Below are 22,987 nucleotides of genomic sequence, written 5' to 3'. Positions count from 1 at the left end.
TAGAACGGGAGTAAAGTAGAAATCCAGTAGCTGTGTTATAGAAGTCTCACTGTGTTTACATGTTTAATGTCAAAACTGAGACTTCTGCCCATCAAGAAGATAGAGCACGTGTGCCGGACACGAGCAAGTGATCATGAAGCTTCTGCCAGAGAGCCAGAAACACGCTGGGTAGCAGATTCAGTGCTAAACTTACATATGTAGATTAATTCAGTGAAAACAATTTCAAAAGCTATCTGCTTAGTATACACTATAAAATAGAAAAGAACAAAGGGAAATATCACCCATAGTCCCAGAACCAGTCATAACTATGGTGACACCTTTGGTATATCTTTCTAGACTTTTTCTGTGCAGTTTACCAGAAAATTACCATAGGATGGCCATCTCTTAACTTCTTGAAATTTTTGGGTTTCCATATATTTCTTTCTGATTACCAGGCTGTATTATATATCCACAATCTAATCTTCCTTAACAGTGAAATATCCATGTAAAAGTGTGTATATCATATACATGAAAAAGCGTGTATATCATGTACTTGTACGTTTTAAAGACTCACGCTGCAATGACCATTTCTCACATCTGCCACCCGCTGGATGAAGCGGGACTTGAGCAAACCCAGGCACCTGGTGTGCCAACCCATTCATTCTCCTTTCCCTGGACCTCAGAGGTAACAGCTAGTATCCTGCATTTTGTGCTGATCTTTCCCTTGCTTTTTAAAATGTGGTTTTTTCTCTATATATTTGTATCCCCAACTAATATATTATTTCATTTTACGTGTTTTTTATGAAGTAAGTGTCAAAGTTTTTATGTCCTAGCAGTTGAGTGGCTCTTTGAAAAAATAATATCAATTGAAAGAAAACATTTCTAGTTCATTGTTTTTTTATTGAGGTATAACTGACATATAACATCAGTTTCAGGTGGACAACATAATTTGGTTCTTTGTACACATAGCAGAATGCTCTCCACAGTCAGTCTAGTTAATATCAGTCACCATACAGTTACAAAATATTTTTTTCTTATGAGGTTTTCTTTTAATAATTTACTTGTTTATTTTGTTTATTTTTAGAGAGAGGGGAAAGGAGAAAGAGAGGGAGAGAAACATCTCTGTGTGGTTGCCTCTCACTCGCGCCCCCAACTGGGGACCTGACGTGCAACCTATTCATGTGCCCTGACTGGGAATCGAACCAGCGACACTTGGTTCGCAGGCCGACGCTCAATCCACTGAGCAGCACCAGCCAGGCTATGATGAGATTTTTTAAGACTCACTCTCAGCACCTTCTAAATATGCAATACAGTATTATTAACTATAGTCACCATGCTATATGTTATATCCCCATGACTGATTTATTTATAACTGGAAGTTTGTAGCTTTTGGCCCTTCTTAAATATAATTGCTTATTGGGATTTGTGTCCTTTGCGTAACCTCTTAAAACATGGCAGTCAGGTTGGACACTGCCACCTCCGCCATCAAGTCTGCAGGGGCATTCGGTGGCGTCAAAGCCACCACCAAAACCCCAGCTCTGCAAAGACAGGACATGCACAAAGGGAATGAAGGGTGTGCAACACTGAAGCTGTGAACTGCCGAGTTGTTTGCCAGGCGCTTGGCAGACAGCAGGCATCACTGTTGCCTTATAAAACTGTGGACGTCCGGCACAGCCATGCTGTGCCGTCTGGGACGGCGGCGTTAGCCAGTTGCTAGGAAGTCTATTATTGGACTGTTCGTGGGGCGGTTGGCCCGGGTCACCTGCATCTCCCTCTCCTGGGTCCATGTCTGACTACCACGGGGAGTGTTAGCCGTTTGGTTTCCTTTTCTAGGAAATGTAGGGAGCTTTTACAGTATTTAAATTTTACTTTCAGTGTTTAAAGGATTGTTTAGGTGTTCTGTAAGTTTAAAATTTTGCTTAGTTTGGTATATTTTTATCTAGTACTTTGACTAGCAAAAGTTCATAATACTATTATTTTTAGTATATTCCACATTTTAGTTACAACTGTACTTAATTTCTAACATTTATGTCTACCTTATTTTTTGATCAATCTTACAAGTATTTTACCAGTTTTCACATTCTGGCCTTGTCGATACTTAAAAAATTTTTGTTCTTGCCCTGGCCACGTGGCTCAGTTGGTGAGAGCCTGTCCCATACACCAAAAGGCCGCAGGTTCGAGCCCTGGCTGGGTGCATGTGGGAGGCATCACACAGATGTTCATACCTCACCCACCCTCTCTCTCTCAACTCAGTAAACGTATCCTTGGGTGAGGACTTAAAACATATTTTTGGTCTTTATTACTTCCTTTTATTTTATGGGGTTTACTCATTTTCCAAGTTAGTTACTCATTTGTCTTTAGTCATTTTTTGTAAACAAGCTTAATATTTGAAAGAAATCCCTCTAAAGATTACTTTAGCTCTCTTTCACATATTTTAATATGTATTTTCAATTCCACTCAGTTCTGACCAGGATTTTTCTTTGAATCATTGGTTACAAGTTTTTAATTTCAAATCATGGGTTTCCAGTAGCTCTCTTTATTTCTCAATAATTTGCTCTGTGATCAGAGCATTGTGTGAATGATTTTAAATTTGAGATTCGCATTGTACCTAGCATAGCCAATTTTTGTTTGTAAAGAACTTTTAATTAATTGAGTCAGTATTCATATGACTGTTACATCAAACTTGTTGCTTTTTGTCATTCTATTTTTTAATATTCTTACTATTTGTTGTATCACTTGCCAAAAGTGATTTTCAAAATCTTACAGTGGGGCAAAAGTAGGTTTATGGTTGTGAGTACATGAAACAGTTTATTCTTATATTATTTTCCATATGAACTATAAACCTACTTCTGCCTCACCCTGTATTCTGAAACTATCCTATTTGGTGGGTACGGAGTGGAAACGGCATCTTCCTGGGATGTGTATTTTTTGTCCTAAAGCCCATTTTTTTACTTTTGGCAACCACAGTTTTCGTTTGCTTAGTGTATCTATTTCTATCCTTTCGATGTTTAGGTTTTCTCCATCTTTATGTCTTAGGCATATCTCTTGTCAACAGCATGTAGCTGAATTTTGTTTTCTATCCAGTCTGGCTATTAAATAATCATTTTTTCTTTCTATACCATAAAGGATTTTGGTTGATCTGAAAAATGAAGTTTGGTATCAAAAATGTCATGACCCTGTATGTAAAGCAGAAAACTTCAAATCTGACTGTGAGTTATTAATTTTTACATTTACCACTAAGTAAAAATTAGATATCTATATAAAATAGTTTTCCTGTCTTTCTGATTCAGGTGTTCCACTACCTACTGAAGTATGTCTACCATTTCTTCTCAAAGAGGTATGCGCAGATTTTAGTTTCATTCTCCTTACTGAGTAGTTCTTGGTCCAGCCGCACACATCAGCTGTGAGGAGTGTGCGCACATGTCTGGAGGGCTTTGAGACACACCGTCAGTACTTTCTGTTTAACCAGTCCCATACATATTATACAGAGCTGCTCCTGTTCACCAAAACACTCACTTTTGTGTTTCTTTAAAGTGTACCTGCAGGAAAAATTCCTAGAAGTAGAATTATGTCCAAGGGTAAAAGGGTGTATGTAATCTTTCCTTTACTAACTTACACAATGTAGAAAAAATAAATACATAAAAAATCAAAAGGCGAAAAAAAATCCTCACAATTTGACCAAATATAACCGATGTAAACATTTTGGTATATGTATATGTGTGTATATATATAAATATATATATATTTTTAAGTTAAGTTACATATGCTGTTTTGTAGGCTTTTATTCCTAAATTATCACATTTTCAGTAATTCATATCATCAAATTGCTCTCCATTTCACTTTGAGAACACCTATTAGCCTACATTTTTGCCAACATTGCTTATTTTTACCTTTTAATCTACCAACCTAGCAGGCAAAAAAGTGGTATTTCAGTTGTTTAAATTCACACAAGTTGAACTTTTTCCAGATTTACTATTTGTATTTCTAGATTGCCTGTAATTGTCTGTTGTTTTATGTGGTCTTAATATTTTACAAGAAGTTTTTATTAAGTAGTCTTTAGTCATGTTATCTTCTAGACTACGTCATGCCCGCCACACACACACACACACACACACACACACGCGCGCGCGCCTTATCCTTTATAGTGTTATGGTTAGAAAAGTTTCCCAATATAGGCTGAGTCAGGGGTGCTTGGGTTTACATACAGTCTAGATAAGTCTGGTACCTATTAAATTTTTCTTTAAAAAAAAAACTAACATTCAAGATAGAAATGTAGAAATCTCCTTCTTGGGTCTCTAGAACTTGGACGTAAAACAGCTGATAGGCAGATTCTCTGATAATAGTAGATTAAAAAGTGTTTTAAAATAATCAAGAACAAATTAATTTTTTAAAAGTAAACTGCCTCTAAGGAAGAATGTCATCCTTTCCTTATTCATTTGGGGTATTATTTTGATGCATGTTGTGGTTTGTGGGTTTTTAAATTTTTTCTGCTTATCCACTATATCAGAAATGTCAGGTTGAAAGTACTTTTGGTAGACAGTATTACCACTGCTGTATAACTTGCTTTCGTTTTTTATTTAAAATTTAAAAATAGAACAGTACAATGAACATCCGTTGTACCTATCATAGTTTTAATGTTAATATTTTGTCATTTGTTTTGTGTTGTTTAAACTAAATTACCAATCATTACTTGCCTGCTTACCATTGCATTGATCATCTTAAACAATTAAAAAATTTGAATGTACAGAAACGCTGCACAGGAACAAGGAACTTCCCCATATGCCCATCACCTGGATCTGCCATTTGTTAACGTTGGGCCACATTGGCTTCCCCCCCACCCCCACCCCCGCCCCGTGCCGGCACGCACTGTTTTGATGAATCTTAGTCACTTGGGCAGCTCTAACACCGCAGACCAGGTGGTTTACCAACAGTGGTTTCTTACAGTTTCGGAGGCTGGGAAATTACAGTAAGGCGGTGCTGGCTGACTCGGTGTGGGATGAGCGCCAGCTTCCTGGGGCAGAGACGCAGCCGTTATGTTGGGCAGAGTGGGCCCTCTCTGGGGTCTCTTCTAAGGGCACTAATCCTGTTCATGAGGGCTCTGCCTTCATGACTGGGTCAAATCCCAAAGGCCTCACTTCCAAACAGTCACATGGGGTGTTAGGGTTTGACACAGTCCGTTCCTAACAAAGCTGTTGAAAGGGGGTTGCGAGTATCAAACCCTTCACCTCTTAAGATATGTAAGCATGTAGCTGGAGAATAAGGACATTTTTATATAGCTATGGTAAAATTATTAAATTCAGAATTTCGATGCAATACTGTTACCTTATAGTCGTATTTTAACAACTGTCTCAAAACTGTTCTTTATAACAATTTTTTCAACCCATGTTCTTAATTTTTAAATTCTTCATAAACAGGGAGATAAGTCTGTTAAGATAGCAGATAGTAGATATATTTTTCAATTTGACTTCGGCTGGACGCAAAAAAAACCAATGTACCCTTGCTCTGGCGTGTTTATTGAACAGGATGCACCATAGAACTGCAGGCATCTCCGCAGACGGAGTTTCCTGCGTCGTCAGTTACAATGGCAGCAGCATCTGAACAAACGAACTTTCCCGTGGTGACTGTATCTGAGACGATACTGGGCAGCATACCCATTTTAATGTGTGTTGTACTGGTCTTAGTACTTTAATGCACCAGAGATTGCAGTGAGGTCATCAGACATGGCGACTGAGTAACTGGCACTTTCTTCCATTCCACCTTCCCTTACCCTCTTTGGAGCTAAAGGAAGAAGAATTTACAACAGACGAAACCATGAACACTGAAACCAAGAATCCTCAAAAGCTGTCATCTAGTATGTTGTCGAAAAGTGCATGTTCTGATCCTGACTGGGATAATGCCATTGATGATACTTATTTTTTGGAAGCTACTGAAGATGCTGAATTAGCAGAAGCTGCAGAGAACAGTCTTCTTGATTGTAATGGTGGAGTGGATGAAATTCCTGATGAACTAATTGTAGAGGTATTACAAGAATAGCTCATTAACTAAGGACACTTATGTAACCTTAAGCAGGCTGTCATTTGCCTCAACACAGATTTTAATAACGAACATTGACTTATAGTAACTTATTGTAAATTATAGTAACCTATTAAATCTGTTTATATCAATTAAGTTTTATCACTTTGCTTTCCAATTTCTTTTTTACTTACGTAAACCATTTATTGAAAATTAGCTTCAGTGTACTTAAATTCAGTAAAATCTCCTTACTGATTGACCAAAGTTAAGTCTGTATTCACATCAGCTTTTGCATATTTATTTATGTCTGTGGCTAATGAGGATCAGGTGTCAGCATTTTAAGACACTTAACGGGAAATATTAACATGGCCTCTAAAACTATACAAACTGGTGATCAGGGCACACAAACAACCCGAACTATTAGACAAGTATCCTTTGTCACATGTGTCCGAGAATGTTGCTCTAACAATAAACAGTTTCAGAAGGCAACAGGCAGCAGCATGGGCCTTCTCTTTCTACTGGCTTCATTCCTGGTCAAGGAGCCTCTCTAATTGATAGTTGATATTCTGAAGATGGCTTTGAGCTCCTAGAAGGGTTCTTCCTCTGACTAACAGAGCTGGAAGGCTGGATGAATCATACTGTTGAAAGAAAATAATGTATTTAGATGAAAAATACCAACAATTGTTAAAACCCTCTTTGTCTCACATAGCTCAACATTATGGCCAAATGCCAATTTTAACAGCACTTTCCACTAACTCCTCCCTCCTCTTTTTCTGAAGCAGGACCCTTAATTTGGTTTCAACCTGTTTCCTTAGGACGTAACTAATAACAAGGTTTCGAGGCAGCCGCTCTGCAAGGCTTGAGCTGAGCTCATCCCGGGATATCTGCTGGCTCAGGGAACCGTGGCTGGGAACGGTCGGAAACAGAAATTCATTCCCGGTACAGATCAAAACTGGGTTTCAGCAAGTCTGCGTGACCTCGTGCCCACTTTAAATAGAAAACAGTAATGCAGAGTTACTTCTACTGCGTGACTTCATGGAATGAGCACACCAGCTCCTACAAGTTCACGAGAAGAAAAAACCACCTAGAGAAGTTACTTAAGTGGAAGACAAATTAATGTCTTAAAAGCTGCCAATCCAAATTTCTTAATGGTTAAAGACAAAATCAGAATACAAACCCAACCTAAAATAGAAAACAAAACCCAACTAATGATTTTAAAATAATTAACAAAACCAAACATCACATTTTAAGTTCTATCTAAAGGAGAGTGACTAAATCCCCCTCACAGAACTTTGTAATTTTGAGTTTGTTGTGTAATGTGCTTTTCTTAGAAATGAAAACTGAGCAGAAAAGCTGTCAGACTATACCACCCACATAATAACGGAATTCTTTCTAGACTGTAACCTACCATATTACTATGGAATGTAGTAAAATATTTGAGAGCCTAAGGTGTTCAAGTTACCAAAGGGCAGGTGACCTCAGGGAGGAGCGAGACCGAAAAACCAATTCTTTGTCCTAGATTTTTCGTTTTGGAAAAGAGGTAAGACACACACCCAAATATCTAAATACTCTAACGCAAGGAGGACAAGCACTGCAGCAGAACAAAAAAGGCACCGAGGGCCCGCAGAGAGCATGCTGTTAATGAGAGAAGTGTGTTCCAAACAAGGCAGTCATTGTATCTCAGTTTTCACCAAACTCTTCAAGTTTAGGAGCTAAATCTCCAGCTTCCAATGGTAAGCTTTAGACTAGCTGGATACTGTCACAGGAAAAAATAATATAAAAACATTCTATTTCCAGATCTCTAATCTATAAAAAACTTAAGGCTTAGGAGGATTAACTTTTAGACCTGTGTCAAAACCTTAAAATTAGTTTTAGAAGTGAAGAATCCAAGTATGCTCATCAGATACATGTATATGATACAAATATAAATTTTCTTCTCTAACTTACACATTTCTCTTCTGAGCTGGGTCTCACAACAGTAGCAAACTGTACAGCAAAAATCCAAAGGAACTATAAAACTGATTAGAACAGTATGCCACACTTTCTCCTACCCTGTTGCCTTTTTATGTTTCTCAACTGCTAATATTACACCTGCCATCTTATGGGACAATGACTTGTTTTTCAGGTAAAAAAAAGCTAAGCACGGGCTGAGCAAGAGCAAAGGCAGGCGGTCTGGGAAACCGGTCAGAGCGGCCTTCCGTTGGCGGTTACAGCGAAGCCCGGCTGTTCACCGGAGGCTCTGCCTCTGCTCCTCTGGCCTTCGGTGACTGAAGAAGCGATGGCAGCACACATTTCAGGGGTGCAGAGTGGCGCCGTTTTGGGTGACTAACGGGGCACCCACGTCTCCCTCCTCGGAGCTGCTGGTGCCCAGCCCCGCAAGGCCCCGCGTCCTCTGAAGCGCAGTGAAGAGTGCAAGTGGGACTTACCGTTTCCGTCACGTTTGGTTCTCTCTCTCGAATATCCGAATAATCCTGATGAAGCTGCTGTAAGTTAGATAAGAAATGCGATGCGTTCCTAAAGGAAGATTTCTTCTCCTCCAGCTCATCATGTTTTATTTGTAGTTGCTGCAGCTGTGGTTCTAACCTGAAACAAAAGCACAGTTTCCCTAAAAGTAAATGACATCATCAAGTGTTAACAGCCCATCGTGGCTGAGGAGACTGAGTAAGGACACCGAGCGAAGTTAGGACACGTGTCCTGGGAGCCGCTGAGTGGCAGCACAACTGGGTCCCTGTGCAGAGCCTCAGGTGGGGTCGGCAACAGCAGGAGCGGGAACAAAGTGTCTGCCTTCTGGTCCCCATGGCCCAGTAAAACCAGTGGGAGGAAACACGACCCCAGCGGCGTGACCTTTGGAGACCCACTCTCCCTCTGGGGGCATAGTTCCCAACGCTGGGGACTGGATTTGCGTGCGTGTCACGCCAGGTGCACGTTTCAGTACCACGTTAATAAAACTGTGCATCTACTTCTCTACCCGCCTCTGGGAAGCGCTTTCTGTCCTTCTGTCCTTACTCGCTGAGCTCTCTCGACACCCTGGGAGGTGCAGGCGTTATGATCATTTACAAAGGAAGGAACTGAGGCTCTGGGAGGTTAAATAACCCGCCCCAGGCTGCACAGCCAGTAAGTGGCAGAGCCCGGATTCAAACCCCAGGCAGTCTAGTTCTAGTCTGTTAATCTCTTGTTAGGCTGCCTCTCAGGCCAGAGTTGAGACCCAACTACAGACAGATCCGTGCCGAACTCTCCCGGGCTGAAAACCCCAACTCTGCAGCATGGCTCACCGTCCCCGAGCTTCCAAGCTCAAAGCAAACCTGGGATTTTAATGGACCACAGCAGCCAGTTTTACTAGCCCCCCATGACGTATCGTCACCCTTCCAGGTAGTCCTCAAAAAGGATTCTGGTGTCTTACCCAAGCAGTTCATGCTGGACTTCAATCAAACGCTGCTTTTTCTTTTTAATATCTGAAATCATCTAACACAATAACTTTTGTCAATATCATAAGCGAGCACCATGTACCCTGTGCCAGGTGTATGGGAATACGAGTGGGGAACAAGGCGGGCCCCACCCTCCGCATCACGGAACTGTGGTCTTATAGGGAGGACAGGTGGTACAGACACACAGTATGAAATTACAACTTCTGACGCGTGTCCTGGAAGAAAGAAGGGGAGGGCTATTTACCCCAGGACTTTAAAATAAAGTGGGGGTCAGACCTTTACTGAGATATTGAAGAATTTTACTATACTAGATTTTATCTAGGTACACTAGGAAAATATTGAAACAGGTTAGCAGGGTCAAGACACATTTTTGGAAAGAACGTTTCAGTACAGTAAGTTTTACTGTCTTAGCCATTACTGTTGGTGAAGGCAATATTCCCATGCTGGGCACTCAGACTATTCCACTTGCTTAGAAGCAATGCAGAGTTGACCAATAAGAGATTAAAACGGAAGGGAAAAAAAACAACAGCCAAGTTTGTGATCACTGGCAAATGTCGAGGGGAAGCTGCTCCTCCACTCCTGCACTCCTGGGCTCATGCAAGCTTAGGGCCAGAACCTCGGGGGTCATCTGGTCAACCACACACAGCCAGGGCCTAGTGCTTGCCGGCCTGTCTGCAGCACCCCTGCCGGTGGTGTTCTCAGAAAGGTGGTAGGACATTCAAGCAACAGAACAAGGACAAGTAAAGAGGTCTCCTGACCCTTCGCCCACAGCCAAGTCTTAACTGTTCTACATGACTACATGCTTCTAATCATAGTGATTTACCTTAGCATTCATCCTTTTCAGACTTTTCAACCTCTGGATTTCAGTAAGCTACACAAAACACAAAAGAAATATCTGCATGGCATTTTCCAGAATTAAATGTTTATTAGTTTATAATATTTCACATTTATTTTAAAACACGTTGAATACTGATAATTTTAATGAGTTCTTTACCACACTGCCAGCAAATGCAATCCTTCTAAGATAACTGGATGCGACCTCAGGACTAGCAAAAATAATTTAGACCAATAAATTTGGGTCAATGAACTTACTATTTTGGTGAGTTCTTCTTTCAGATGAGCATGAAATTTGCTTATCGCTTCCTTGCACATCTTAGATTGTATATTTTGTCTGTAACAATTTTTTAAAAAAAGATAAAACTAAGTATCAAAAACTGGATTGTAAAAGACATGTTTCATTTGCTTAGCACATCAATGCACAATTATGCACACAGTATTCTGAATACCTAAATCAGCTGTGGGATAAGCAAAAGCGGTCCTTCAAGGGAGATCTATTAGTCCACATGTCGCATTACAACTTACTTGTACTCTAGAATGGTTTTCTCAAATGCTGACAAAACAACATCTATGTCCATGATGTCACGGCTTGTCTTTCCTTTTAGACACCAGATATGTGTAGACTCAGAAACACCTGGGACAGTAAGGAAAACCAATGCCATATATTTATCATCAATAAGTTGGCTTCAGTCCAGGGCTCTGCATGCCTACAACAGAAATCATCCCATCAGGCTGCTGAAAATAGCCACAGTGGAAGCAGCACAGTGGGAGCCCCCCCGGCCTGCCCCAGGGCACAGCCTTGAAGCCCTGTCCACACTGGCCCCCCCTCCGCAGTAACTGCGGTCTCCTGTTTCTGACAGCGCGGCCTGTCGTCCCTTTGCTGTGCCTTTATGTGGCAGCCTGAGACTACGGCACAGACCTCTCCTTTGTAAACTACACTTCCTTAATTTTAATCTACCTGACAGGTCCCTTCTAGAACACAGAAAGGTCACTCAGTGTATTGATTTAGACAGCGGTAGTAACTATAGTAAGAGATGAACAAAACCACAGTACGTTCTTGAACAAAATATCTTCTAAAAAGGGATTGCAGAATGTTTAGGATATGCTAAGACAAGGTATGATCCCTTTTTGGGTAAGAAAAGCTCAGTAAAAGGATTAAAAATCAGAGACAAAAAAACATGGCAGTTATTTTGAGGTGATGGAATTACAGGTGATTTTATCTTCCTTTCCATACTTTCTAAATTTTCTAAAATAAAATTTTTTATAACAAGAAAAATATGTAACTTATTTAAAAGAACTGAAAGAAAGAAGGAAAATGCTTTATTTTCCTCCAAAACATTTTTCAAAAAACTTTGGGTCAAAAAATTATACAAAATAACATGGATGATTCTGAGAAAGTTATGCAAAATGAAAGAAACCTTATAGAAAAGATTACATACTAAATGCTGTATGAAAACAGATTAATGGATCGGTGATAAAATAATAAACTTTAATTCTAACGTCTAGGTGGTGAGTATATAAATATATACTGTGAAATGTTTTTTTTTACCTTTGTTGTACATTGGAAATTTTCGTGATAGATGCTGGGGAAAACAGTTACTCCAAAGTCACATATTTTTAACTTTTTAAAGTGGCAGTTTTATATGCTTAAAATTATTCTTTAATGAATTAAAAATTTTTAAATGAAATTCTTTAACCACTGTCAAAGCATAAAATACTATTTTGTACCTGAGTGTAGGGCTTCATCTGTTGATTTCTTTCTTTTGCCATAAAACACCTTTTCCCTTTTCTGAGTTTTCTACAAAGGAAAAAAAAAACAGCAAAGAATTTTACTTAAAAGCTTTTCTTTTCCTTTTTTATGGGGGAGAGGATAAGAACTCACTGGAGCCCAGCTGATGGCAATGGCGGGGAAGCAAGGTCTCAAGTGCTGTAAGGGTTTCCTAGAAGGAGCTGGGCAGTTTCATCAAACCCTGTCAGTTAGCATTTTAGCTACAATTCTGATTTACTACTAAGTTAACATATTACATAGTGAACCCTATAAATTATCTAAAAAGGGAAACACTGAGAAAAATTTAACCTACCCACCCCCGCCCCGCCCCGCCCCGCCGGCGGCCCCGGCAGAAATACCCCTTCCTGCTGGTTTTTGACGACCGCCTCGGAGGAAGACCAAGTTTTATCACTAAGGTCCTGTGTGGAGTCAGCAGTTTCCGAGTGATGATGAAGTAGCGCTTCCTGCCACAGACAACTCCAAACTGGGGGTGGGGCGCGGCGGTGATTTTTTTAGGCATCGGACAAGAGGCAAAACAAGACCAGGAAACTCAGAGAGCGAACCCTCGCCCCCGCCCTGTGCCTGGCTGCGGGGAGGACAACCACACGTCGGAGGCGGGTTCTCCGTGAGACAGCGTCACGCTGACCAGAACGTGGCTGTCGTGGGACTCCGAGCCTCGCAGACGACAGAGGATAGCAGCGCCGCGCAAGGGCCGCGGGCCACGCACGGACCCATCGGAACCCGGCCGCCGGTCTGTGGGTGAGAGCCGCACTGCGCAGCAGAGTCCCACTCGGGAGGGCGCTGTTGCCAAGGGGCAAACGCGGAGTCCTGGGGTCCTGGGGCGGGGGTGGGACGCAAAAGGCAACAAGAAGCCCCAGAACCTCAGCTGTTGCAAAGGTTTGGAAGCCGCCGAAGGACCCGAGTACGGAAACAGTGATGCAGTCAGTACGCAGCGGCGTTAGAATCTAATCGTGTGCGCGCGTGTGCGTGGTGGGGGGAACCAGGAGAAACACTGTCTCGAAGGGCTTCTTAGGGCAGACCGCAGCGCGGACGGCTTGGGAAACGCTGCCCTTGACGACGGCCAGCTGAAGACCCTCCCGAACACGGCCCGGAGCCTGTCTCTGACCAGCGTCATCCGGGAGCGCGCCTTGCGGCTGCGGCCCAGGACTAAGGTGACCCCCCAATGACCTGTGGGACTCCCCGGCCGCAGTGTGCGCGGCACCTGTGCACACGCTTAGGTTACACTCCCCTCCACTGGGGCCGGATGGGGAAAGCCTCTCTGCCGGCTTTGAAGATACAGGGGCCGTGTGACGAGGACCGAAGGGCAGGCTCTAGGTGCTGAGGCGACCCCAGCTTCGGCCGGAGAACCTCAGGCCAAAATAGCAAGGAACCCAATCCTACGGAAAACCTGAATGATCTGAGATGAGACCCCGAGTCTCAGGTGAGGTTTCAGCCTTGTGAAACCCTGAGCAGAGACTCCAGCTAAGGGGGGCCTAGACGGCTGACCTGCAGAAACTGTGTGTGGTTTTAGGTCACACGGGTCGTGGTAACTGTTCGTGCAGCATCTGAAAACACAGATAGAGTCCCACTGAATCACCGAAGCTTGGAAAACACCTTAGGCTTTTCAAAGCTTGACTCTAACAAAGAATAAAACCGAGCCTCCAGAAGTTAAAACTGATCAGCCCATAATCAAACTACGTATAAAAACAGAAGTCCGCATTCAGGAGATGTTAACAGAATTCAGAGTCTCAACAACCTGTCAACAACAATGTCCAGTGCAGAATTATAAAGTCCGAGATCTAAAATGTTACACAAAAAATGTGACCCACGGTCAAGACAGATAGCCCAGATCCCTAATATAGAAAACGACTTTAAAGCAGCTATCATAAGTATGTACAAAGAAGTAAAGGAAATGATGATCCTAATGATCAAACAGAGAGGGAATCTCAGCAGAAACTATATTTTTTTTAAAAAAAGGAAATTCTATAACTAAAACCACATAACTAAAAAGAAAAAGTCATTGGGTAATGTTTTAGTTTCTTGTGGCTGCTGTAATAAATTACCACAACTTGGGGCCTTAAAACAGAAATGTATTCTCCAACAGTTTTAGAGGTCAGAAGTCCAAAATCAGTTTCAATGGGCCAAAATCAATGTGCGGGTAAAGATATATTAAGGCTTGACCAAAAACTATAGCTCAAGAATCTTAGAACACATATGACCCAGAAATCTCACTGCAGCATTTTTTTCCTGAATGATCAAGGGTACACACAAAGATTTAGCTAGAAATTCATCCAAGCACTTGAAATGTTTTTAAATGCCACCACTCATGAGTAAGAGAGTAACTATGGCACTAACAGGAATGAAATGCCATGCCTTCCTGAAAACGATGTCCTAGCACACTAAACAAGAACACAGTCCCACTTAGGACAAGAAAAGCTCAGTAAAAGGGCTAACGACCAAATGTGGGTGACAGAATTTCCATACCTTATAAATACTTTAAAATAAAAATATTTTTATAAGACATAAAAAGGTCTCTTTAAAAAACTGGAGGAAAGAGAAAAAATGTTATTTTCCTCCTAAACATTCTTCAATCAACTTTTTTTTTCTTGCCAAGGGGATGGCAGACACTCTCTTACCAGCTGACTTTCTGCTGCCAGGGTGTCTTTTCCAACAGAGGACGCGGCGCCGAAAGGCCCTGCCTCTCCGGGAGTGTCCGACTCAGCTGCGTTCTCTGACAGTTCTGAAGACGCCGCGGCTTCACACTGCTGGCCACGTCTTTCCTCTGCTGGCTGACCTTCCGTGATAATATCCCTCTCGTTATCACTTTCAGATTCATCACGGATGGGCTTGGGTTTTCTTCTTGGCTAGGTCAAGAGAACAGCATCACTGGCTCAGAAAGTACAAATGCTTATCATTCTCACTGTAACAGGAGCTAAACCTAAAGTTCCCACTTCTCATTTCTGAACTTCACGATGGAACATGGCAGGGAGATGACAGGGTCGGTGGACGGGACAGGAAACCTGGAGCTAAGCAGCTCCAAAGAAACACCCCCACAAGTCGGTCTGCCTTTCCGAATCACGACCCGAACACAGTGCTCGAGTGTTAAAATAGACAAGGTCATGAACACTTCAGATAAAAAACATTTCACTTGTTATTTAAAAAGTATCTTCTAAAACATAATACTCTTTAGGAAAAATACTGCTACAGAACTTTTTCTCTCTGCATCCAATCTAAACAGGGTATGAAATATTTTATAAAACACGTTCTCTATTTGCGTCCAAACTAAGTAGAATATGAAATATCTTACTAATGAAGGTAGAAGAGAGAACTCCTACATACCTTTTCCGCACTAATTGTCACGAACTCGTTTTCGCTCTCTTCAATTTCAGAAGTGTTCAAACTGTACCGAAGAAGGAGCCATCAGCACCTCGCACACATTTCATTGTTACTCACGTCTTCTTTAAGTTGCTCGTCCACCAGGAAAATAAGCTCAGGGTAATGAGACTTGCTGCTAGTCAAGGGCAGGGCTGCCGCCTTCCCAGATTCACTGGTCGTCTCCCACGGGACCCCACCCCCGGCCCCGTGAGTTTGTCCTGGGCAGGAAAGCCCGGTAAGGGCTATTCACAAAATCCTCCTTGTTTTATCTCAGAGTCAAGCCGCCTTCACAGGCTGTGTTTTCTAGGATAACCAGCTGTCAATTACAGTTTGGTTATTAAATTACCTATTTTTACTGAGGTATAACTGACATATAACATTAGTTTCAGGTGTACCATGTAATGATTACATATTCAGAAATACTGCAAAATGAGTCTTAACACCTGTCACCATGCGTCGTTAACAAAATTTTCTTGTGATGAGAACTTTTAAGATGTACTCTCTGAACACAGGCAGTACAATATTATTAACTACAGTCACTATAGTGTACATTACATCCCCATGACTTTTTTTTAATAATGGGAAATTTATCCCTATAATTATTATAAATAATGTCAATTTTTGAAAAATTAAGTTTTCATGTACCAGCCCTCTTAAGGAAAAACCTAAGTTGGCCCAAAACATCTTTTAAAACCTTTTTAAAAAACTAAGGTCCTATCCTAAGAGCTTCTCGGCAACCCCGTTACCCACGAACGAAGTGTAAGTGTACCTTGTGGTCGCTTCACCCCCCGGAGGAGCAGGGGCAGACGCTCTGCAGTGCTGGGAGGGCTCCTCTTCCTCGGCGTATATAGCAGTGCTGTGTAACGGAGGCTCTGCAAAGGATCGTTTTTTAACGCCGACTTTAGGAGTCGGCCAGGGCAGGTTTAAGCGTGTTCCTTCACCACAGGGCGCAAAGCAGTCTTTGTGGAATCGGCTCACGAAACCAAAGCCTAGCCTACAGCCTGCCTCCCCGTGTTCCTGATCTCGCCCCTCGGCAACGAGACACTGACACCGTTTCACTAGTAAACACAAACCAGGTGAGCTGTCAGTGGATGTTTGTCAGCTACAACCCGCACGGCTGCACCAATACCCAGTGTTTCAAGGAGATAAAGGACAATTACTAACAGGAAGTCTGACTCTGTGCTCCCTCTCAGCAGCTTATGCATGACAGCCAGAAGGGGGACACAACCCAGCTGGGTGAGTGTTTACACAGGACGGAATCCGACTGTTTTAAAAGAAAATTCTGACCCATGCTACAACGTGGGTGAAACCTGAAGACGTGATGCCAAGTGACGAAAAGGGCGCGAAGGGACGAACACCGCAGGATCCCTCTCACGTGCGGCGCCCAGAGCAGGCACATTCACAGAAACAAAAGCTGGGCTGGGGGAGCGGGGACGAGGGGCTGCCTTTAGTGGGTGTAGGGTCTCGGTCAGGGGAACCAAGAACGTTCTGGAGCCACATGGTGACGACGTTTGCGTAACGAGAGGAATGCCCCTAACGCCCCAGACTGTTACATTAGGTTTTACTGCACCACGGCAACGAGGTGCCACGTTACAGCGAGCGGGCGCCGGACTGTCAGGCGGACAGCAACAGGCAAGCAGCTGTGGACACCGGACCCCACAGACAACGCTGGTGGGAAGGGAAGGAGCAGCAGTTGTGATCAGCTCCTCAAAAGCTGGAGCGGAGGTACCGCCTGACTCAGCAACCCCACTCCCAGGTGTGTGTCCACGAAAGCACCTGTACCTGGGTGCTCACGGAACAATGCACAACGGCCAAGAAGTGAAACCCACCAACGCACACACACCAACGAAGAACGGTAACAAAACGAGGGAATCCAGCTACGGATGGTGGAGCTGTGCAGACTTAACACATGTGAACCTTGAGAACAGCACACTAAGTGCGAGAAGCCAGACACAAATCAGCACCCGAGGCAGGAACAGGTGCGTCCTCGGAGACAGGACGCGGACTGGGGGCTGTCGGGCTGGGAGGAAGGAGGACTGAGGACTGACCACTGACGGGTACGGAGTTGCTTCGTAGGGGGATTTAAATGTTCTGGGATAATGGTGAGTTGTACAATTAAAAAAATACTTCCATTACAGTTTACACACAATATTGGTTTCTGGTGTGCAACAGCGATTAGACGTTTACGTAACCGACAAGGTGGGCACCCAAAGAGGGCCGTACAATTCTGTGACTATTCTAGGCCGCCACTGAACCACACGTGTGAAAAAGGTGAATTCTTCTATTAATAGGAAATTGGTCTGAATAATACTGATATCGAATTAAAACTATGCGAGAGGATATATATTTTCAAAATTCCCTTAAAACCTATTCCGGCAAAACGTCCCATCACTGCTGTTCTGCATGTGTGGGCAGCTGGCGCTTTCTGTATCACTTCTGGCCTCTGGAGTGGCCCAGGGACAGAGGCAGGCCCACCTGGACACGCTCCACGCCAGCCTGGCACCAGCCTGGCTCCCTCGCATGCCGGGAGCCCCGGCGGAGTATTCCATGGGCTCCCCAGCCACCGCCTTTGCCTCAGTGGGTTTAAGAAAAGGGAAAACTCCCCCCTCTTCTCCCTAAACTCTAGACCCTTACCGGTGGTGTGGAGTGAGAAATACATTTTGTATTCTTCACGTCACAGGTACTATAATAGGTGTCCTAACACGACTGGCATGTTGTTAACAAACCCTGCTAGAACAGTTCTATTTTGATAGTTTAATAGTTCTTAATTGCAATGTGTTTAGAAGTGAGAAAAATTAATTCAAATTATAAAGAATGACTGAATATCATATTCATAGGCAGTTTTTATTAGTAACTAGCCTAAATGTTGTTGCTTAAACTACTTTAAAGTTGTTTGGATAAAGGTTTGAAATACTAACCAAAGGATTCACAGAGTTCTTCATCTTTCTCATTTTCACTCGACTCTCCCACGCTTGCGACGTCAGAATCGTCGGAGGAGTCACAGGCTTCAGTAGGCCTGGGCCGCTGGCCGGCTTTCTAGAAGTGAACGCAGGCGGAGTCATTGGACTGGCTTTATGAACAAGAATGTCACATAACCGACTCACGCAGCTAGGGTACCCCTGCTCTCCCTGCTGCCTACAGCAGCGATCCTCATTACTTCTGGGGACGGACGCCTCCGATCACCAGGGCAGGAGCTGGCACGCTTTCCTCTAAAGGACCAGAACGTCAGCACGTTCAGCTCTGCAGGCCGCAGGGCCCCCGCGTGTGACGGCGCAGAGGGTCGGTGCAGAGAGAAGCGGCCTGGCTGTGCGGCCATCAAACCTCAGAGGCGGATACTCCGAAATTTGAATTTCACACCATTTTCACATGTCATGACAGATTTTTCTGTTGATTTTATTTCAACCATTCAAAAACATAAAGATCATTATTAGCTTGCAGGGCTTTACAAAAACGGGGGGCAGGCCAGATTTGGCCCGTGGGCCATAGTTTGCCAGCTCCTGATCCAAGGGAAGTGATGGGCCTCTACCCAGAAATATGCCCACACGTCTGAAAGGCCACCAGCAGTTCTGAGGATACACAAGGTTAAAACTCCCGACTGAAGGAGACACCAGGGCCTGCAGTTCAATACACTAATAAGCCCCATGACATTTGCTACCCCAAATCCTCCTCATGAAAGGTCAAAACACAAGAGAAAATGAGAAAAACTTCCACAGTAACTCTGGAAAATGTGGAAAGGTGTCACTAACAGGTGAGAAAATTCTGGAAAATATAAAGAAGATGGAATAAGCAAAACAAAAGCCTGACCACTGACGGACCCTCGCTGGAGTCATCTGTGGAGCGGTAGGGCTGGAACGCCCAGGGGGCGGCACGGACGGACCCTCCGCCCTCCTGAGGCAAACGCCCCCAGCCCGGCTGCCTCCCACAGCGGGGAGCGGGCAGGAGAGCCGAACTTGAACCTGGGCCGCCAGGGCTGGGAGCAGGGCTGCAGAGCGCAGAGAGGTCCTCCAGGCACTCTGGACGTGGGCCGCCCAAGGCGGAGAACCGAACACCCACCAGAAGAACAAGTACCTGGGGCTGGTGGGAGCACAGAGCTGGGGGGCCTTGCAGGAGCGCCCCGAGGCAGAAGAGCCGCCCCTTGAAGGCAGGTGTCAGGGCAGCAGGCAGGAGACCACACCAGCCAGCCAGCCAGGGAGGGACAGACAGCCAGAAAGCAGAGAGGCCTCCCTGACCCTGGCAGGCACCCTGAGGGCAGGCGCCCTCCCACGCCGGCCCTGCATCTTCATGTGACCTGGCACTGCCGAATGGGCCCACCCTGGAAAGCCATTTAACATTAGCTGGGAAGAGTGTTACAAGGGACGCCCCTGCCTTTCACACAGGTTTGTTCTAAGATTCTTCCCTAAAGTTAACTATAACGTGGACTAGGTAGAACATTGCAAAATCCTCAAAAATTGTTTAAAACTCTAATAGAGAAATGGCTATAAGTGAAAAATAGCATATATGAAGTTGTACCATTTTAAGTAATGTCTGTTACCCAAACCAAAGTAAAACCAAGCTATGTCTAGGAAGATTAACGGAAGAGTAGGAGGAAGAACACACGGTCACTACAGCCAAACGCTGAGCTTACCCAGCAAAGTCCACAAACTCTGAGGCTCCCACCGAACGTGTTATTTTGTACTGTCAATTATGAGAAAATCAAGGTAAAATATAAAACAATAACTTACATCTTCTGTAGACCGTGTTCTTCCTACATTGTCTGAATATCTTGCTCTGTTAAACAGCAAAAAACACACAAAAATGTTAGGAAGTATTTTAAAAATAACTGGGGAAAACACAAACGCAATGCTTCCCAAGCATTTTCTTTCCAAATTACCTTCCTCATGACCTGTGCTAATAATGTGCAAAGTTCAGGTGAGGCAAAATCATTTTAGAAAGCAGAACCCACACCTCAGAAACTTAACTGTGATTTTATACGTCAGATCACACTGCCCACGTGTAAAGCAGCCCGCCCCCACTCGGGAACGTGGAATGGTCCTGCCGTCACAGCGAGGGCGGAGGCGCGCCGGCACTCGCGCAGCACCGACCCCCGGGAGCGCGTCCCCGCGACAGGGGCGCATGTGCCCAAAGCCACACAGCCGGGCAGGAGAGACGCCCGCGTTACGAGCTGCCAGTTCACGCCCAGAGACGGCCCCTTCTCCCGTCTCGCTGGAAGGGAAGGGCTTCGGGTCTTCAACGACCTGCAAGTCAGCCGGGTGAGCAGCAGTCCGGGAATAACACGGTAACGAAACCGCCCCACCCGGGAACTGCTGAGGGTCCTCTGTGCGCGGGGGCCGGCGCGGGCAGGGCACAGGCTGCTCCTACAAGGCCCGCAGCCCCTGACACGACACAGGCTCCGCAGACACCCGTGTACGCTGTGCACCGTTTCCCCGAAATACCTGGGCGCCTTTCCTAAGACAGGGCCTGGTCACAGTCTAATTTCCAAATCACGAATTGTCACAGTATGATCTAATCCCCAGTCTATATTCAAATTTCACCAACTGCCCCATAATGTCATGTAAGGTTTCCCCCCAGTATTTAGAAAAAGGAAGTACATGCAAGAGAATATAAAATATAAGACTGCTGGACACAGCATGTTCGTAAGCCTTCCGTTAGGCATGTGCACGCGTGTGTACGAGCTGGGACCGAACAGTGAACAGGAGCCGGAAAACCGCTTAGAGCCGTGGCTCTCAGGCTTCCCGCACTGGAACCCCTGGGGGCCCCGCCCGAGCCTCCCATCAGCCCCCCTGGGATGGGACCTGGCCCGTGCCCTCTAACGAGCCCCAGCTGCTCCATGCTGCGGGCCACGCCTGGAGAACCACCGCTTCGTTTGATCCTCAGACCCCCGCCAGATAGAGTAGGTTCCACTTGACGGCATTTGATTTGGGGGTTCTGAAGGGTTAAAGGACTCAACGAAGGTCACAAAGCCAAGTCCCGGAAACAGGACTGGAAGCCAGGCTGCCACTGTCACCTGCCTTGACTGTGCTCAAAAAAAAAACAAAAAAAAAACAAAAAAAAAAACGGTAAAGTCAGGTCCCAAAAGATGGCAAGTTCTGGGACGGTATCACAGGTAAAAATTTTGGTGTACGCACACCAGTGCATTTTGGGGGGAGGGATGAACAAATCTCATGAGTCTCAAAGATAAAAATGTTTACATCTGTAAATACATAAGTAAAATGTTATTCATAATATATAATATATAAAACGTTATATGTGTGTGTGTGTGTGTGTGTGTGTGTGTGTGTGTGTGAGAGAGTGAGAGAGAGAGACCCCGATCACTGGCCCAGCAAGGCATGTCTAACTGGCCTGCTGCCCCTTCAGGCCCCTGTATTTTGTTCAGTCGCCTTCCCGACTAGGGACAGACTGTCCTCTTGGGTCAGTCCACCTCCCGGCTCGGTCCCGCCCCGCTCCTCCTGTGCTGCTCCCCGCTAGGCTCGCCTTCCGCCCTCACCCCACCTCTGCAAAGGCCGCCTTCTCCAGGCAGCCCTCCAGCGCCCAGCTGCAGCTCCTCAATGCGGGACCCAGCGCACCTCCCTGTGAGAAACGCTCACAATAAAAACCGGGACGCAGGACTTGAGCAGTAAAGCGAGGCCTTCATTCACGAGTCTGCAGAGCCGGGCGCACCCTCGCAGCCAGGAGACAAAGACGGCCGGTTTTACAGTCTTGGCTTCCCCACCCTGGAACTGCCACGGTCAAGTGAAACTGATCAGCTTCCTGGCCCTAAAGTGAGAGCGATCAGCTTCCCCGCCCCTCTCCTCCCCGTTTCCCCATGACTGGTCTTTCCGGAGTTAACGCGTTCATCTAAATGCTCCCGTTGCGCTCTGTAAATATGTCAATGCTGTCAACTCCCTTCTCAGAGACCCTGTAATCACATCTGCCCGTTGTGACCAATGGCTTTCTCCTGGGTGGGAGTCACGACGCCCTTGTTTCTTACACGCCCCGACAAGCTGAGGCCCTGAACCGCGCACGGACGCCGTCGGAGGGTCGTTGGCCAACAGACCCCCGACGAGCGGTTCGGAGCGCAATTCTGCAGCCCGTTTTTGCATGCCGGCCCTTTTTCATTAAGAACGAGACGGCTACCAGCCCTACGGCGGTAATCGCCTCCCAAGCACGGAAACTTCGAAGCCCTGTGCGCGCTCGTGAGGCTGCAACATCGCGCGCCAACCGCCCCCGAGTGAAAGGGGCGGAAGCGCCCGGCCCGCTCCGGAGCGCCGCTGTCAGCGAGAACAGGGAGCCGCTCTGCCGGCCCCTCACCGCCCCCCCGCCGCGGTCGGGTTCGGCCGTCCTCCCTGCCCGCCCGAAAGTTTAAAACTTTAACGGCTGTAAGGCTCAGGGTACTCATCACTGTCCCCATTTCACGGACGGGGACACCGCGGCGCCGAGCCGCACGGAGAAACTAACGCGGCGGCGGAGCCGGGCCGCCCCGCCACGCAGCACAGCTCGGAGAAGCAAAAACCGCGGCAGGATGGAAAGAAAGCCGGTTCCCGGCCCGCGCCCCCAGAAGCCCCAGGACTTACCCCGCACTTACGCGGGCCGGCAGCCGCCACCGCGAGGCCAT

At 45.3% G+C, this 22,987-nt stretch overlaps 2 protein-coding genes across 5 annotated transcripts in view; one reads left to right on the top strand and one right to left on the bottom strand.

The window, feature by feature from the left end:
- The window catches only part of PRIMPOL (primase and DNA directed polymerase), a 21,582-nt gene extending 15,429 nt beyond the window's left edge, over positions 1–6,153 (top strand). For 3 of the 4 annotated variants that reach the window (XM_090258843.1, XM_090258842.1, XM_090258841.1), the window contains 3 exons: positions 3,106–3,188; positions 3,270–3,316; positions 5,764–6,153. In XM_090258843.1, the coding sequence (XP_090114969.1) occupies positions 3,106–3,188; positions 3,270–3,316; positions 5,764–6,012 (379 nt within the window). In that variant the 3' untranslated portion in view covers positions 6,013–6,153. Of the gene's footprint in view, positions 1–3,105; positions 3,189–3,269; positions 3,317–5,757 lie in introns of all 4 variants that reach the window. The other variant, XM_090258840.1, reaches the window with a different exon arrangement.
- Positions 5,475–22,987, bottom strand: CENPU (centromere protein U). Its single transcript, XM_090258235.1, has 13 exons — positions 22,947–22,987; positions 20,118–20,163; positions 18,315–18,432; positions 16,166–16,268; positions 15,361–15,421; positions 14,658–14,885; positions 11,982–12,051; positions 10,779–10,887; positions 10,509–10,587; positions 10,240–10,287; positions 9,392–9,453; positions 8,418–8,574; positions 5,475–6,629 (listed from the first exon to the last, which is right to left on the bottom strand). Exons 1-13 carry the CDS (start codon positions 22,985–22,987, stop codon positions 6,516–6,518), a joined length of 1,236 nt encoding a protein of 411 aa, XP_090114361.1. The 3' UTR covers positions 5,475–6,515.

The sequence above is a fragment of the Furipterus horrens genome, unplaced genomic scaffold, assembly GCF_987537825.1.
Source record: "Furipterus horrens unplaced genomic scaffold, mFurHor1.1.pri manual_scaffold_12, whole genome shotgun sequence".
NCBI lineage: Eukaryota > Metazoa > Chordata > Mammalia > Chiroptera > Furipteridae > Furipterus > Furipterus horrens.
The sequence above is the reverse complement of the archived record's forward strand: the minus strand, read 5'-3'. Positions and strand labels throughout refer to the sequence as shown.

Excerpts from the sequence above, each read along its gene's own strand:
- CENPU (XM_090258235.1), bottom strand. The coding sequence starts at position 22,987 with ATGGCCTCGCGGTGGCGGCTGCCGGCCCGCGTAAGTGCGGG. Across the intron at positions 10,588-10,778 it reads AAAACCATTCTAGAGTACAA|ACAAAATATACAATCTAAGA; the intron begins GTAAGTTGTAAT and ends AAATTGTTACAG. Across the intron at positions 10,288-10,508 it reads AAGAAGAACTCACCAAAATA|CTTACTGAAATCCAGAGGTT; the intron begins GTAAGTTCATTG and ends TGTTTTGTGTAG.